Below are 18,632 nucleotides of genomic sequence, written 5' to 3'. Positions count from 1 at the left end.
ACCGAGTAAAACCAGTTCCAGTATCTTAGCCCTAATTCTTCACACCCATGCTATATCCAAGCTTGCCAGTGTAAATGCTTACAGGAGCAGAGCTTTACCAAAGTCCAAGTTAGGTTAGGTTTTCATTTGCACTCCGGCTTTTCCAGAATATGCACTTGCTGGATTCTTCACACGATAGCCAGGATGCTGTACACCACTATGAACTTATCGAGGGCAGGGGCTGGGAGGAGGGAGGGGGATTAAAGTCTCTGTTTAGCTTTCCATTAAGACTTATCGATTCTCTTAATTTTTTGTTCTCCTGGTTGCTAGGCAATCCATCTCCCTCCTCCACATGCTGGAAGCCAGGGCTGCAGACAGAAATTTATATCTTGTAATAAAATCAAATACAACAGAGCCTGCTGTCAATGATGAGAGGGAAGTGTTTTGTAAAGGACAGGCAGAGCAGGAGAACAGGGCCAGCAAGGGTCGATCAACAGCGGTCCTCAGTATTTAAGTCCCATCCCAATTACTCCAGACTTCACATCAGGAAACAAACAGCCTATGTGGGTGGAAGAGACGGGGAGAAAGAGGAGAAAAGTTGGAACTAAATGAACCAGAATTGAAGATAAACTTTTGTTCTTGTGGAAAATTAAAGACTTGATTCAATCTCATATACACAAGATTTACTCCATAGATTTACTCCTGGTTTATCCAGGCTGGTCAGCACAGTGTTGATCCGGGGCAGGCAGTGAGGCTCTCCTGGCAGACATTGGCTCCTAAGGACTGTGATTGCTGGTGTAACGCAGGGGCAGCCCCAGGGTTCACCATCTCACACGGAGCAAAGGACAAAGGTTGCCCCGGCAGGGCTGGCAGAGGCTCCCGGGAGGCTGACGGGCATCGCTGCTCATGCTTGTCCCTGTCAGACTGTTCCCTCCTGCCTGTGCCCACAGGAGCCGACACCTCGACACCTCATCTGAGCTTTCCCCCACATTTTGCCTGTGGGTACAACCTGCCAGGGAACTCTTAATGAATTTGCTCCTACTGCTCGCAAAGGCTCTGGCCAAACTCTCCGGAGACCAGTTGTCACTGTCAATACATCACCCTCTTTTATATGCTTTCTGTCTCTCCACTGCTAAGTGCCTTGTTAAGACTGATATAAATTTCTATACATATGTATAGAAATACTTACATATTTATGTGTAAAATGTGTTTGTTTGTAAACACACACACTCTTAATTCAGTCTTTTCTCAATCACAAGGTTGTTGCCTTAGAAACGGACGTTATTAATGCGATCTCCTGAGGTGCTAAGCACAGTGGTAGCAAGGGCAGCCTCTAGAAATACCAGACTCTGAGGTCAGGGCAAAGGATGCTCAGAAATTCCTGGAAACCTCTTCATCATCTTTGTGGTGACACCCTGAAAATGCGCAGACATAACTCTGCCTTCTCCCTGCCCTTCCATATTAGCTCCTTTCACCCTGAGACTGCCTTGTTTTGTTAGGAAAGAGCTGTTTACACTGTGTTTTAGTTAATTTTGCAGCCCCAGCCCTGAAACGGCTAAATCAATGTCACAACCATGCAAGTGAAAGGGTGTTAAACTCAACCCTTTATGTGACCCGGGAGCGCATTCACAGCGTAATGTGGGGAAGCATTACAAATTCCTCTGTGAACAGCAAACCTTAACAGAAATATCAATAATTCATGCCACTGCAACTGCATTCAGGCAAAACTCTCTGGAGTAGCTGATACACCAGGCTGGATCCCTCAGGCTTCCTCAGCACCACAGGGGAGGCAGCTCTTGCAGCTGGAGGTTTGTGTGAACAAGCCAGAGCACTGGCCACCCGCACCCATGCCGAAGCAGCTAGTTTCCGCTGTAGTATGGCTTCCTGTTCAAGAGAAAAAAAAAAAAAAAAAAAGGAAAAGAAACTGAAATCCTAGAAGTTTTTCTTTAAAAAAAAAAAAAAAAAAAGAGATAGATATTTATTTTCTGGGTTATCCAGTTAAATCAAGAGTGGCCACAGCTGGGGGGGAGGAATGCCACACAGCAGAGAACTCAGACCCGGGAAATTAAAAACTCTTGAACTGAAAATCTGACGCCAAGTTTCTCTGATTTTGAGCAAATTGCTTTACGTACCCTGTAGGATTTTTCTACTGTAGAACAGGGAAAAGCACACTCACTGCATCTGCATGGTTAGGACATGTTGGTCAAGTTGAAGAGGATGATGCAAGAGAAAATGATGCGAGGGTGCAGAAGTAACAGACTGCAGTCCTATGTCCGCAGAGCTGCCCTGCACCTGCACCAGTCCTCAAAGGAGGAAAGACATTGTGCAATTCTGAAAGTGTCTCGCCGCAAAGTAATTTGCACATGAGGGTTTCATTACATTTGCGTAGTGGTTAACTCTGTTGCAAAACTCAGTGTTACCAGTGTGAAAAAAAGGGGAGTCCTTTACTCCTGTGATTTAATAGCCATGCAGGTAACATCACACACACCAGGCCACAGAGATCCTCTGTGGGGGAGAAGAAATAGGGAGAATGAGGAGAAGAAAGGGGCACAGAGCAAAATCTCTCTGCTGATTGACTTAAACACCTTTTTTTTAGGCTTCTGCAACACACTGGAGCTGAGAACTGCTCTCTCACGGCCACACTGCAACGAAAAGGAAACCAGCTCCAACCACTTTTCTGAGCCTGCCCCTCATGTGCTCAGGACATCCTTTCTGTTTCTTCTCCACCCGTGCTCTGGCCAGGGCTGGTCTGGGAATTACTGTACAGTCACAGGGGCTGCTTAGTCGCTCTGGCAGGGTGGTTGGGAGCCAAGAGACGTCCTAGAGAGCGAGGGGGTAATTGATAGCTTGAGGATGTTGGATATTTGTGCATCTGCCCTTCAAGACACAGGGAAATCTCAATGCAAGACAAACCATGCTGCAACAGTCCTGTTGCTGCTGTATCAGACCCATTTCATGCAATGTTAAATATGATGTGGAGGGGGCCGCTGGGGGAAGTGGCAGCTACCAGGCATCTGATTGAAGCTATGCTGATTTCTATAGCCTAATGATGGGCTCTTTTCTGCTGTCGGAGAAGATGAAATTAGACCAATGAAGTCAATAATTCACCTACGCCAGTGTTAGGCCACTGCTTTTAGCATTATTCCTGATTTAAACTAATTAAAAGGCTTAGGCCTGGGGAAGCTCCGTATGGAGAAAGCAAACATGTGCAAAGAGATTCATACATCAGGGCATCAGCTTCTCAAAGAAAAAGTCAAAGTGATTATTCAGAGCAGGCCATCATCAATTCAGTCTGAGTCAGAGACAGCAGTAGGACAGGTCCAACGTGCAAACCGCAGGGCAAGCACTTATCATGGAAATTGCTTTTGCTCAATTCCAATAATTTAATCTCTTCCTGGCTCAAATGGCTCATCCTTCCAGGAACAGCTTGGAGACATTCAAGTGGGAGACTGGACTGCACAATATCCCATTGCAGGGTGAAGATGGAAGTGGCCCAGCCAGCTGCGACCTGCTCTGGGGACCCTGGAAACCAGTGGCTGCACCTGCCTGGAACCCAGTGCCAAGAGGATGATGGAGATGCTGTAGGCAGAACCATAGGACAGAGAGCAAGGGGCTGAAGCCCAGCACATTACTTCTGGTCCAGAAGTCTCCACAGCAGAGCCCCAGTCCCTCAGAAAGAAGAAAAGCCTTTTTAAAAGGACACAGAGAAAAAGAGAAAATGGTGCAATTATAGGTCCCAGCAATTGGTCTCGTATCACGGACTGCTGCCTTCAGCTGCCAGTCCGGCTCAGGCATCTGAGACCACATCACCTTCTGTAACGTTGCACAGCTGTGATTTGAATAAAGCATTAGATGGAAATAAAGCTGTGGTTTTTCTCTTTTTCTCTAGAAAGAGATTAGAAATTATGGCCTGAAGGAAGCTGCTGAACAGCTGGAGATGGTAATTGAGCCTCCCTCCAATTAACTTTGTCCACAGAAAGTTGAGGACCATGTCCTACCCTTCCTCTGGCTGCTGATAGGATTGTTTGGATGTCACTGCATGCCTCCTAAAAGCTCCCACAACATCAAGATACAGAGCCTGCTGCTCACTTATTTGTTTACTTCAATATGCTTTGCCAAAGAAAAATCAGCAAAGAATTAATTAACAGCAATTATTTCTAGCAACAACAGAGCAGCCCTGCTCCAAAAGCCATGAAAGCAACATCATGAGACCCCTGTGGCCAAAACCCCTTTATAGACAGGTGCAGAAATAAACAATTTTATAGCAGGCTATAAAAGGAGCTCAAGCCAGGTTGGGGAATGGCAGGAGAACAGCCATTTCAATGGCTGAGTCAGAGCAGCCACCCAGGTGACTTTTGTGAAGGATCTTTAATAAACAAACCAGAGCAGAAGCACCAACCTGAGTCAAAGAACCAGCAGGACCAGGTTATTGCTGCAATAGAGGGTTTACTATACCCGTCACTCTGTGTTATTAGTGCTGCTAAAGTGATTTACTGTCTAAGTCAGTCCAACCGATTAGAGCTGTGATCTAAAGTACTAGCCAGCTCCACTTTCAGTGATAAACATCACCCCCCCTTGCCTATTACTTGCTAAAATAAGCCGAAATAAAGCCATCAATCCAGGCATCTCTCTGCTCAAACGAGTCCTTCTAGCTGGGACCACTACACCTGCAAGTCTCCTGCCATGCACGCTGAAAGGATGGCAGTAGATGTTCCAGACGTGGTCTCATTTTTCACCCACCTGGTTCTTTTTCAGCAGCCAGTGAACTCAGCGTTTCTGCCCCTTTGATCAGAATTTGCACATGTCCTATGGCCAAAGCCCTGCGGTGACCTGGTTCCTGTTACACCGCCATGCTGAACATGCACATGCTGAGCACCTCCCCGTGCAAGGAGGCCAGGATGCATCTCCCGCCAGAGATGTTCGCCTCTGTGCTCTGTCCTCGTAGGTGGCAGCGGACAGTTCCACTGGACTCTGCAGCACAGTTTGGGGAAGGGGGAACTAAACTGAAACCCACCCTCAGCTCACCAGTACCATTCACAGTGATGTCTCTGCATGTAGACTGTTAACACCTGATCTGTGGCATCCCCTGGGCTTTTCCCACAGAGATACCAGTCTGGGATTGGGCTGCATGGACCCACTACACATATACCTCTAGATCAGACAGAAATTCGAATGCATAGAGAGAGTGGGACAGAATTATGCTGCCTTAGCAACCGCTCTGAGCAGGCACACGCAAGGCAAAGATGTGCCAAACAACAGGAACACCCCGGAGCGTGTGCTCTGCAAGGGCTGAGTCGCAGAGATGGGTGGTGAGGATGAGGGGTTAAAAGCAACCTGCTAAATCCATGGATTGAAGTCAGCACTGTGTGACTCCCACGTCCACACTAAAGAGTAAAAGCCGAGGGAGGTAACAGCAACCAGCCTCATTACACCCCTGGGATTTCCTATTTGGTACTTGTTCATGGGGATGGGAAGGCTCATTTATCAATGGGGGGTTTTGGTCCTGCTTCGTTCAGCATCCTGAATTACCAGCAATTTTCTCAGCACTGATCTTATCCGCAGCTTCTGTGTAATTCTGAGTGGCAGTGGGGAAATTTTTTCTCATTGGGGTCTGCCTACCCAAAACCTGGCTTCCTCAGTGTGGTGAAATCCTTTTGATCATCCAGCAAGCCATGCTACCATGGGGGTATCGGAGTGACCCAGAGGGAAAAGCCTTCTGTAGACTGGCAGCAGATTGCTCCTCTAAGCAGGTTGCAGCACACAGTATCACATCAAATCCTCAGGGCAGTCCTGGTGTCCCAGATTCTGTACTGCTATTGTTGCTCTGCCTTGTCCGCTAAGAAGAGATTCAGTGCTTCCAAACGCTGCTGAAACCCAGAACATGGTTTGATAACAGAGAAATGCAAATTGAACAAACAAAACTGGGCCTGACTCCCTTACAGAGCACCTCCTCCTATGCGACTGCCTTCCCACACGCTATCCTTGATTAGCAGCTTTGCAAGCAAGATCAGAACCAGGTGTGTGAGCAGGGCTTGCCAGCAGTGAGGAAACCAGAAATTCTCCAGAAATCAGAGGTGTCAACTCCCAGAAGGCTATTAAAATAGTCAAAGGACTGAGTTTCCCAAAGGGGCTGCAGGAGCACCCCCCACTGTCTGCTTTTTAAAACCATCAAGGTGAAGTTAAAAGCCATTCTGGGTAGTATTCTTGATTTCTATGCACCCCCACGCTCTCTTTTTGCAAGGCTACTTTTCACCACTGCTCCTAACAGAGTTTGTCACAATTCATAAGGACCTCAACAGAAAAGCATCTACAACACTGGGTGGTTTGAGGTATTGCTCATTACCAGGCAGCAGGACACACAGACAGATGGACCACAACATCCCTCCCACATCAGTGGGAACTGACCCTACTCTGCGTGGGAGCTGGGAAAGATGGCTTGTGCAGGGAGCCACATGTCCCACTGGAGGTGGGGAAGCATGGGACAGTAAGGGCTGGATTCAGCCAGATTTGGCGCACCTGAACTGTTTTACACTCACAGAGATAACTGTGGCCTTTGTTGGGCTACACGGTGAATGCCAGGCTTGTCTGGGGTGTTTTTCATCCAGCCAAGCCAGCAGGAATCAGTAAGCATAAGACTGATACGTCTGCTAATGCAAAGTCCCATCATCTCCTGGAATAATGGGAATAAACAATCCAGTGGTGAAACAGTCTGTGCAGTGCTAGAGAGAGAGCACAAGCATCAGAACCTCTAGGAAGAACCATAAAAACCTGTCCCTGTACCATCATCAGTTCCAGGAAATGAAAATCTGCATCAAGGTCTATCGAGTCCTCTGCACACACACATTGGACTTCTAGGTGTCTTTCTACGAAGCTCCTATTTTGAGCAGTGATCAATTATGCATTTCAAGCCATATGGCACCTTCATTCCAGAATGAAGGCATTTTGTCTTGAAATCTGTAAGCTAAAAAATCTGCTGCATCCTGACGGAAATGCAGCATTGCCAGCTATTCACAGAAGCAGAATCATTAAGAGGAAGAAAGAAAGCCAGGATAAGTCTAATCAGACATCCAACTTCCATTGAAATACCTTGGAAGGGGAAATGGACCCTTACATGTGCCCTTCCAAACAGTCTTGTTTTAATTAATCTGAGTTACAGCTTTGATTTTTGTGGGAAACCTGACACAATATGCAACATTCCCAACCAAGCAGAAGGATCTCTTCCAAAAGGGATCTTCTCCAGGCAAAAAAGTAACTGAAGACCTCTGGGGACACTGGATATGCTACCAGAAATGACCACACTCTTGCATACTAGCAGAAGCATTGTTCCTTTCCCAGGACCGTGGATGAGAAATGTAGAAACATACTGCTCTCCAGTGGAACCAGAACACCCAAGACACTTTTCAGAGCCTACAGCAATGAGTGATGCTACAGACCCTTTTTGTATGGGGAGTAGGCTGCTGCTTTTCCTGTAGCCTCATATACCTCAGGTTTAGTTCCAGCAGCTTAGTGGACACGGCATCGCCTCCCAGTGCTCTCTCGGCCTGCTTGGAGTGACATAACGACAGAGCTGCTCTAACTGATGTAGTTCCCTCCCGCTCTTAGCACTGGTTCATCCAAACCTACAAAAGTGTCAGTAAAAGTTATTTTGATTGCTGCAACAAACAGGAAATTAATCACCAAAATCCAGCAACCCTGTGGTCTCCAAAGGAAACAAAGTGGGTGACAACTCAGTGTGATGCCCAGCCACAAGGAATTCTGTGGCCTTGAGGCATGCAGGACAAATTGGGAACAATCCTTTGGAAGAGGACCGAGCATGAAGGTCAGCTGGCTACACCCACTGCCTGCCTGTGACTGTGCACAACCCCAAAAACATTCACTTCACAGGTCCTGACAGATGCAACCCTTCTGCTATGCCAGGTATCCCACTTGCAGGTGGCAGATGCAGCAAGTCCCCCCTTAGCAGAGAGGCACGGGCTCACTGTGCTCCTGAAAAGCACTTTGGACCATGGCCCACTTCCAGCACAAGAACAGGAGGCTCTTTGTGTAAGCTTTTCTATGAAAGAACGCCCAGAGCTTTGGAAATGTTTATTAAACCATTTCTTCCTTGTTCTGCAGGTCATTGCAGTTGTTTATAGACATACACCTAGAGCTCAAGATCTCCCAGGAAGACATAATGATGGTTGGCTTGCAGCAGTGTTCTCCCTGTAAATAACCGCGGTGATCCAGGTTAAGCTCTTTGCGGTTGAACGGATTCTAATCTGAGCAAAGAAAGGGGGAATGTGTGGGCAAGGCTCTCCTAAGTGCCAACATGCAAAGTTCTGCTGACCCAGAGCCCTCTGGGGACTCCCTGGGATGGGATCCCAAGCAGCAGGGTGTTGGACTTATGGTGTGAACCAGGCTTTGCTGAAGAAAAGCTACTGGAAAGATGATTACAACGCCCTCGCTTATCGATTTCCATTATTGTGGTAATAGCTTACATAGACCTGTGCTCCGACACAGCCAACACTTCCTCCTGCTCCGGGCAATCCCTTCCACACCTGTACAGTCACATCCAGGCTGGCAGTTGGTACATCAACCCCAGCCCAACCTTGTTTCACAACCGCTTGCGTTTCTCCACTCCCAGGGTCTGTCTGCAGGCGGTGCTTCAGGGCAGCACGGGTGCAGGCAGCATGCAGGCAGGCTGCTCCCGTGAAGGTTAATGCACTCGTGTGGGACGCGCCCCGCTCCCGGTGCCACACACAGCTCAACTCCAATGAGCTCCATAAAGGAACCAGCGCCCCGACAAAGTGCCTCCCCCACTGCACACTCGCCTCAGCTCCGTGTTTCCCCAAATACAGATTTTTCCCAACTTCATGTCAGGCTTCTGGAGAGGTTCCTCCTTGGTATGGGAACAGGAGAGGTAACTACAAACAGCTTTCCTTCGGCTTACACACTGCTGTTGTCTTAAAGGAGAATAAACCAGGATCCCCTAAGCAAGGCTAAAATAAAGATGTTTCTATGGAAAGGCTTTAATTAACAATCTATATGTTGGCGGGAATAAATTGAAGAGCATTCTGGGACTTTTCTTCTCCCAGGTGACTCTGGTGTTGCAGGGACTTGTCCCATAGAGCAAGTTTGGAAAACTGTTTGACCCCAGGCTCGGCACTGATTAATGACTTGGTTTGCCACCACTTCTCCGTTGCATTAGATCTCAAACAAGATGAACCGATGGCCCTCACCAGCTCTTAGCTCACCTCACAGCTCCACTAACGTACTTTCTTCTCCAGCCAATGCCTTACAGCCAGGAAATACGTGTCCCTGCCAATTCCCCGAGTTTTCAGCTATTCACTCACAGCCCTCTTCTTGTCCTGGCATGAAGGGGACAGCGCTATGAAGCTGACTCACCGTGCTGGGAGGCAGGATGAAATGTGCCCATGGATCTGGACAGGATGAAGATGTTATTTTCTTGGGGCTGGTGAAAAGTGCAAACCTCTCACCCCAGCGCTCCCTATTAGAGTGGCAATTACTGTTTCTGTAGTTATTTTGTGAAGGATGAAGCGTGCTCTGGCCATTTTGGTGACTGACAGTCTGTGCTACTAGGGTTGTGCTGGCTGCATCGCTGTACCACCACAGGAGGACTCCAGGCCTACAACTAGTACAGAGCACTGTTCACTTCAGCATGCCATCAAGTTTCTTGATACTGCTTTTTTCCCCCCACCATCCCTTCTGCAGCAGGTCCAAAATTTGGGCCTTGGTCACTATACAAAGAGAGAGTCCCCAGTGGTCTCTTTATCAGTGTGTAATCTGAGACATTTCATTTAAATAGCAACTATCACTCCAGCACACTAACAGTCAACATTCAGTCACTCAAGACTTCAAAAACTTCACCCCTTTTACTCTGTAATCACCTGGAGGACAGAGTCAGTAACAATTATCTCAGGAAAAACATGCATCTAACTCATGAAGGAACTCTTTGGCCAAACAACAGTGCAGAGTAACATCCAAAAGATGAAACCACCACTGATAGCAGCCCAGATTACTCCACCACCACTGGTGGGTTCTTTCATACCTACCAGGGACTCACTTCAACTTATAATTTTCAGGGAGCACAGAGGCATGAAATTTGATTTCTTTCTTCTGAAGATGCTGGAGATTATTTTAATAATTCTTACTTGGTATCACTGAAAGAAAGCTCTTGTTCAGTGGTTTAATATAAAGTCTTTTAATATCTGTTTCAGCAATAAAATCTCTGCTTTCTTCTCTATAAATGTACTAATCTCACCAAAGGATATAATTTAAACAGTAGAATGAAGTAGAATAAAAATATGCAGCAGCAAGCGAACATTCTTTTCAAACAGGAACCCACTCTGAACTATGTGCAGTCTGTTCAATCAGATTAGACCCGAACGACAATTTAAATACCAGCTCCAACCAGCAATATGAAGAGCAGAAAACGTTCGTTTACCCTTTCCTGGATCTCTGTGTGAACAGATGCACAGTGGAAAGAAGCAGAAGCAAAAGGAATAATAGCAGACAGCGGGAGAGGTGAGATGTATCAGAGGACGCCAAATAAAGGAGAAAGTGTCGGAGAACTGCAAACTGTGTGTGTGTATCACTATCTGCAGCCCCTGACCCTAAAGCTTGCTGTCCGAGAGCCAGATACACAGAAAAATGATTCACTGGGTTAAAAAAAGAAGAAAAAGCAGCAGGGAGGACAGGGCAGGAAATACAGTGGAAAATACATCCAGCAGATTTACAAACTTACTGCCTGCTTCAAACATATTCTTATGTGGCTAAATAGGCAAAATTAATTAATACTCAGTTCAAGCCAAAATAAGAAGACTCATTTGCATTAGTATATGCAAGAGAAATACCACTGGCTCTGATAATACATAGTTAAGTTACACAAACACCTATCAGGGAGCTTAAAAACATACTCAGCCCCAATGGCTCACCTCCTGTACAGCCCCCCACATTATCTTCGCAATGTACGGGCCACAGCTTCGTTTTCTGGAAAGAAATACTGTATTTCTGAGATAGCAAACTCTTGATCTACCCCGGCTTTTAACATAAAACATTTGTTTTTAAAAAACTGTCCAATCACATTTATATGTACATTTTACTGTTACTTAGAACACAAATACCTTTCCTGTCTCCATGCCAATTTCACCATAAAGATACAAAAAAACCATATGGCAGCTCTACTTGCAAAAATTAATATATTCATAATGATAGATTCCCAGTTAAATGATGAAATAAAGTTGGGTGAACACTGCTGGCATGATAAATAAAAGCAGAATCACTATCTGATTGGTGTCTGGAACTAAAAATACTTGCCCAACCCCAGTACCCAAGTGTTTCCTATAGCAGAGTGAGAAGATCATCCCAAAGATGGGGATTAATACCAGTATTTAATAAAAAGCAATATGCAAGTACCACAACAGCTTTATTTCCACCTGACAAGTAACTGCTGTAAGCATATTAGTAATGCCCACACAAAATTAATCTGTAGTTCAATATCTACACAATAAAGGGGGGATTGCCTTTCTAAAATAAGACTTCAGTATTCTTACAGAGACTATTTCAGGCAATAATTGTTTTCTCCAGGTTCTTATGGATCTTTAAAAGTAGGTTAGAGAAATTAAAAGGAAAAAAATATTTAAGGAAAGTAGACAAAAGCAGTACTTTTGCTCATTTAAAAAAAATAAATCTTATTTTAGGAAAATTAAACCTTGGAAAAAAGGTTTCTTCAAGAAACACTTCCTATTGCAATACGAACAGAACGTACAATATGTACTACATTAAGAGTTATGCTTTCCATACATGAGGAGCAAAGTTGTCTGTCTTCATTACAACTTTTCAGGTTTTGCTTCTGATTTCTCATCTATCAGGTCTTTAAATCCCAATTTTTCCAGTGGTTCGTTAGCCATAAGTTGCCTAAATTAAAAACAAAACAACAAAAACGTTTTGTATAGCACAGTCTATAACCAAGAGAATAGCAACACTTCCCATGTCATTTTGTATTATTTACTCTAAAGAAATCCGAGACATCCATACAGAGTGACTATCACTTGGCAAAGCCCCAGAAACTTCAGTTTTGGGAAAGCAATATTCAGGGATACTTTTTTCTTAACAGCAGTTTTCAAATTAAATGCATTGTTTCCTGATATGAAATATTGAATAACAGTTCCCTCAGAAATTGACCCGGCTCTTGGTTATCTTTAATTAACAGAGTGCGTAAGAGCTTCCTAAAATTCTACCCGTGCCATTTATCAAATTTTTAAGTGCGTTCGTAGTGCCACTATAGTTTGCTGTCATGATTTTCAAATGGTTTTTGATTTGCAGCCTTCCTCACCACCAGCCCATGCGGTGCATGCAAGCGTCCTTGTATTTACGCGCACTTAATAACGCCCTTTGTGCATTTCCCAATGAGCTCCCTGACTCGCCGCTGAACGGAAAGCATTACAAAGCAATGCAAGAATGGAAACATCCCTAGAAAACCAACCACCAACAGTTTTTTTCACTTAAACAGGGGAACAAGTTAAACTTTTAACTTGTAACCATAGCTAGGAAAAAAATAAAGCTTCACACTAACAAAGACGGTTGTGCACAGTGGAAGCTGGCCCAGTCTCGCAGTTATCCCGCCCTTCGGGCTGGATATCTACACGACATCAAAAACATAAGCCAAGTAAATCGCTAAAGCCACAAAGGGCACCTGCCCCTTGCACGGACACGAGCTTCGTGAAGGAACGCGTCCACTGCGGGTTCCCTTCCCCTCCCCGCCAAGGGACCCCCGCGGCTTCCCAGCCCCGGGGGCCGCTCAGCCCCCCGCCGCCGGGCCAGGCCGTGGGGGGCCCCGGGTACCACTCGCCTCTCCATGCGGCACTCCAGGTAGGCCATGGCGCGCTGCCGGCAGGCACCGCTCTCGTAGCCGCTGTCGCGGAGGCACTCCATGAACCGCTCCTTGAAGGCGCTGCACTCCCCTGAAAAGAGACAGCGAGGGCCGCGCTACCGCCGGGCTCAGGCGGCGGCCCCGGGGCCCCCTGGCCCGGCCCGCGGAGGGCTGAGGGACAGGAGGGGTAGGCCCGGCGCTAGGCCGCGGGGAGGCCAGGCCCGCGCTACCGCACCGAAGTGATCCAGCGGGAAGGCGCCCTTGTCCGGCGGCCGCGGTTTGAAGCTTTTGCTGCTGAAGTTCATGGCGGTGGACATGTCGCCGGCTGGGGAAGGGGGGACGCGGCCGGGGCGGGCCGCGGGTCCCTCCGGTCACGGAGCCGCCGCCGGGGGGAGCCGAACACCGAGCGCCGCCGCCTGCCGCGAGCGCCGAGCGCACCGAGCAGGACACGTGACCGCTGCTGCGCGGCGGAGGGGGCGGGACCACGCCGCTATGGCAACGGCTTGGGCGTTGCTACGGCAACCAGAGCGCCGCGCTCCTGCGAGACCCCTCGCCGGGAGACGCGGGGCGTCGCCACGGCAACGCAACAGGGCGGGCGGGGTGACGTCACTGCCGCAGGCCTCGGCCCCCGGCGCGGGTCACCATGGAGACGCCGCCGGTGGCCGCCATGTTGGCCGGGGCCGGCGGCCTGCGGCTGGCGGCCGGGTCGGACCCGCCTGAGCGGGAGGGTCGGGCCGGTGGCGTTCCCGCTGCGCTCCCGCTGCCCCCGCACCCCGAGCTCGATCGACCTCTGCGAAATAAACCGTCTTCTCATAAAACCAGTTGTTTTTTTTCCTGAGTTACCACTGGACTCTGAATGGGGAGGGTGGGAGCGATGGTCACGGGCAGGCTGCCTCCTGAGGGGCAGGGAAAAATGGTTTCTCCTCCCAGCGTTGGGAAAGGAAGGGAGAAGGGGCAAAACTCAAGAGTCTGGTGTAAGAAAATCTGTTTATACAGGATCCAGCCTAATCCAAGCATCTCCCATTGCTGCCCAGGAGCTGATGGTCAGGGCTGGGGTTGAGGCCGGGGTCCTCCTTGCCCTCCGCCTCAAAGAACAAGTTCCTCACCCGGCACTGCTGAACACTGAGGCACGACTCAAAAACCACATTTTTCAGGAGCCGGGTCTGGCTGGCGGTGCGATCCGGGAGCCCTGGGGATCAGCGCGCAGAGCTGAGGCACCCTCGGGAGGCGTTATCAACTTTCCTTAGAAACCCCTCAGGATTTCAGAAAAGCCATCCCTGTCCTGCTGCAGTGATGTGAACTCTGCCATCAGCCACCCATGGCGGCAGCGACGTGATTGCTTATCCCTCGTTAATTCTCAGTTTAACAGCCGTGCACCAACCTGATGGACAGCATCGAGTTATTTTGTGCTTCCTACAAGCGATGGGTGAGCATCCCATCAGGCCAGGAACGATGAGGCCAGTAAAACCAAGTGGTTGTTGGCAGGTGCTTGGGAAATAGCGAACTTCCAGGTCCTCAAGACAGATAACGAAGAAAAACACCCCTTTCCCCTTTGTCCACAGGTTTACAGCATACTCTCTGCAGAGCCTCAGATCTCATCCTGAAAGGAGGATGAGAAATGGGGTTAATTTAACCTACCTAAGTGCAAACTGTGGATTATGCTGTTAGAGTCTTTCTTCTTCTTTGCCCATAGCTGCAATTGGTTTAAGATGGTCTTTCATCTGTTTTAAGTTGATTTTCTTTTAATTAAATGACTGAGATAAGTAGTAAGAATGCAAGGCTGTTTAAAAAAAGCAACAGATGCAATTGTTAAGGACAGCCATTATGAAAATATTACCTGCTGCCCCATTTAAAGTGCATTTTGTTTATGCTTTGATTGCTTCCTTATTACAGTATTGAAATTGTAAATGGAAAATTACACCGTGTTCTATTACATAAGCAACTGGTTTACACAGCCTGAAATATAAGATTTTATTTCTTACTATGTTTTCAGCACTATGAACAATAGATGTTTTTTATTATACGGTAAATAGCGCTTTTCCACTTGACTTCGTTATAACACTTAACAGTAAAAGGGAGATACTTCTCTTTCATAAATACCTGCAGCAAACTGTCTCCCAGATCTCAGGGGACTGAGCAGCAGAGAAGCAGCTTTGGTTTATCTGACAAGCTTAACCAAAGTATCAAGGCACTTGATTTTATCAAACTGCCCAAATTATGTTCCTTAGTTTCTGGCACAGCAGCTGTCTTGCTGATTCCTCATGTGATGAAGGAAGAAATCAAAGGAAAAAGATATACAGGGATCCCACAGTGGAATTATTCCCAGACGGCGACAATCCTATGCAAAGGCTATATCAATATGCTGTATTACATTATATCCAAATATTTTGATTACCTATTAATTAACTCAGTGTCTGCCTTTGGAGTCTTAAATTTTGTAGTTACCCAAATTCAGGTCAGGTGTACTAGCAAGTGTTTGATTATGCTTGCTTAATGTTTTTATTGCATGTTAGTTGTATCTTCTAGAGTTTCCTTTAAAGGTACAGTTTGTCTTAGAATCTAATACATGTGCTTTAGCAGTTTAGTATGTGTTTTTCTCAAGGAGATCAAATGAAACCCCCATTAGATAATCAGTGTGAAGAAAAAAAACCCACCTCATTTTCAGATTAAGCCAACCAGTTCCAAAAGAATTCAATAGAAACAGTGCCACAAAGAGCAGTGCCACAAACAGAGAATTAAATGCTTTTCACATATTATCTTTCAAAGAAGTGAGAGACTTTCAGGGCACCAGGGAAATCTGAAATAGCTGTTTTAGTAAAAAAGGTGCCCATTGTAGAAGAAAAATCAGATAATTTGAAAAGCACCCAGTGTTTTACAGTATCTCTAGTCTGGAGTTCTGAGCCTTTTCCAAAAATTAGAAGGCTCAAATTAGAAGGCTCCCCAAACTAAAGAAAATCTTGGATCTTCCTCTTTCAAGTTACACAGCTTGATAGATTAAAAAAAAAATTGCTTTGCTTGCATCAGAGCTGTTAGTCATTAATTATGGACTAAGGAGTCCTTAATTATGGACTAAAGTAACATTTTTTAAATGCTTGCTCTTTTACAACATTCTCATATCACACTGAAAACTTCTTCCACAATCGGTGCTTATCTGTCAGTTGTACAAATGTACCTTCAAAAGGAGATTTTACACACTTAGCGTTACTTTTGGAAGCACTGAACTGAGTAATACATCAGGGCAGAACCTTTATTCCTTTTTATGGGCTGGGTAGAGTCCAGGACTTTCATTGTTTTCCCTTGGTCACCATGCTGCATCTTTTAAGAGCCTACAGATTCAAATTATCAGGTAGTTAATTTGAAAATAATTTATTGACAAGCTCTGAGAGGCTTTGAGTAAAGTACTAGGGGATTTTGTAGCTTGACTTGGGATAGCTGTAAGAAATTAATCAGTTGAACAAGACCAAGCACATTCAGACACTGGAATTTGTGCCCTTGAGACTGCTGTTCCCAGCCCAGGCACAGAACACACCTCAGAGAAACATCCTTCCAGGATCACTCATTCCTACGCCTCACCCTCGTGCGGCGAGCACGCCGCCAGCTCTTACATAAGGGCTCTTGCTACATCACTGCCACAGGGGCTGTTGTAAACCATTTTTCTCTCTTTTAATTCAGGTTCCTAGACAAGCAAAAATGCAGAATATTGCCAGAATAGTCTGGGGAATGGGGATTTCTGTTGTAGATGATTAATGGAATATTATTGTTTTGCACTTACAGGGAAATCATAGTTTCATGCCAGTAAGGTCAGGGCCTTAATATGTTATGTGCTCTACAAAGATGTACAGAACGATAGCTCGTTTTCTGTTATGACCGCGCCAAAGCCTCATCAGGTTAGAGGGGAACGTGGTAGAAATAGTAACACTGCACTGAAAGCCAAAGCAAACTTTTTTTCTTGCGTGCTAGTTGCAATTCTGGGATATCTAAATCTACATCTCTATCTGCACCAAGAAAGGGGGCCCAAAAGTAAGATGTTGGGACCCTGGCTCTGTAGATACCTACCAGCTAATCATCCTGTGTGATATGCCCCAAACTGCCCTTGGATTAATATAGTTTCTGCAATACTGTACTGAGATAGAGTGAAACTAGAAACCCAGAAGAAAAAGATCCTTGGAGCTATATTGAGGCATTTCATTTGTTCAGTCATATTTTAAAAACACATTCTTCATAACTTGACCTCCTCAATACTAAATTCCCAGGTCAGACTTCCTTGGCTTGTTGGTGTAAGTGTGGAGTCTGGAAGATCATGCTCCTGGCTACAGTCACAATGGATTTTACCGCAAATATTTTACATATATGCATATTATAAAGTACATTACCAGCACCAGATCCCAGGATCTCCCATGTATTTTGTCACTGAGTAAGATCCATGAAGGAATGACATCTATTCAGTCCAAGAAGAAGGGTTTTTAAAACAACAAAGTTCCTGAGAATGATTTGTGACTAAAAGGGGTAAATGCTTAACATGAATAGGAAATACTGATTTGCGGATGGGAAGAAGCAGGTGTAATCCAATAAAACAATGCAATAATTATGAAAAATTGAAAGAGGTCACAGTCGGAAAGCTTTTGATTTCTTCTTGCACTGGCATTTGTCAAGGTGAGCGAAATCCATTAGCAAGGAGCAGCCTGAGTTTTAACACATCTGAGTCTTTAAAAATGTTAATGTTTAATAGGGTGTGCTCATGCTTTATATGTCCCTGATAACAATGCACGGGCTGATAGGCATCTCTTGAGGTTGTAAATCAGTGGCAGAGCCTTGCAAGGCACACAAATACTTGGTGTTCACCCTCATGGTTTATTGTGTTATCAGAATTCATTGACTGAATTATGGCCTTGTAACAGCTCTTTCTCTGCATTATCCTGCTGTTACTGTAGCATTATTAACCTATGTCCCATTAGAAGATTATATGTCGTTCTCCAGATGAGCACACAGAAGTTAGATGACTCTGTGGCTGTTTAATGTACAGGCTTATTTTCTAGGAGGATCTGATTATTTCCCTAATCTGTGCCCACAAAGTCTGCTTACCTGAAGATGATATCGATTCTGGCTGGGACTGGTAGAAAGACAGACATGTGAGCAGGGAGCAACATTTTCTCCCCAGTCATGTGTGGGATGCCTCACCTGCAAGCCAACAACTCAGTTGTAGGCTGTGTTCAGGACTGCATACTGGAAGCCAAGGTATGTGAGGAAGAAATGGAGATGAGGACATCATGTTAGTTGTATTTTAAAACTGCAGGGATGCCCTCCCACTGGAGAACTCATCCATCATTTCCCAAAGTGCATGCATCAGTCCAGCAGGTTGCAAGTCCATAGACTCGTGACTGGAGAAAGGATTTCACACTGTGTTATCACCAGGTACTACCTGAAGCTTTAGTCTGGAAGCCCTTGAGAAGGTGCTCTCACTTTCCACAGCAGTAGCCAGTTCTACTCCAAGAGAGAACTGGTGTTTGTATGTAAATAGAAACAATACATTTCCTCCACTGGTACCCAACTGGACCCATGTAGGTTTTTTCCTCACTCTTGCTGTATTTTGTAAAGTCTCGAGAGTCCCAGTGGTCACACCATTTGCTCAGAGAAGAGTCTGACAGAACAGATATTCTTAGAAATGTCTGGAAGAAGAGGGTGCAGACCAAGACATCACAGTTGTGCAGCAAATCTTAAGACAGATACGACCATCCATTGCTCTCCTTTCTTTGCCCACCCTGCCTAGTTCTCTTCTGCACAG

At 46.0% G+C, this 18,632-nt stretch overlaps 1 protein-coding gene across 1 annotated transcript; it reads right to left on the bottom strand.

The window, feature by feature from the left end:
• Positions 1 to 1,570: 1,570 nt before the first annotated feature.
• Positions 1,571 to 13,599, bottom strand: COX19 (cytochrome c oxidase assembly factor COX19). Its single transcript, XM_074919659.1, has 4 exons — positions 13,086 to 13,599; positions 12,830 to 12,941; positions 11,782 to 11,895; positions 1,571 to 1,863 (listed from the first exon to the last, which is right to left on the bottom strand). The coding sequence occupies exons 1-3, from the start codon at positions 13,165 to 13,167 to the stop codon at positions 11,808 to 11,810; spliced, it is 282 nt and encodes a 93-aa protein (XP_074775760.1). The 5' UTR covers positions 13,168 to 13,599; the 3' UTR covers positions 1,571 to 1,863; positions 11,782 to 11,807.
• Positions 13,600 to 18,632: the final 5,033 nt, after the last annotated feature.

This window comes from Athene noctua, chromosome 15 (assembly GCF_965140245.1).
Source record: "Athene noctua chromosome 15, bAthNoc1.hap1.1, whole genome shotgun sequence".
NCBI lineage: Eukaryota > Metazoa > Chordata > Aves > Strigiformes > Strigidae > Athene > Athene noctua.
The sequence above is the reverse complement of the archived record's forward strand: the minus strand, read 5'-3'. Positions and strand labels throughout refer to the sequence as shown.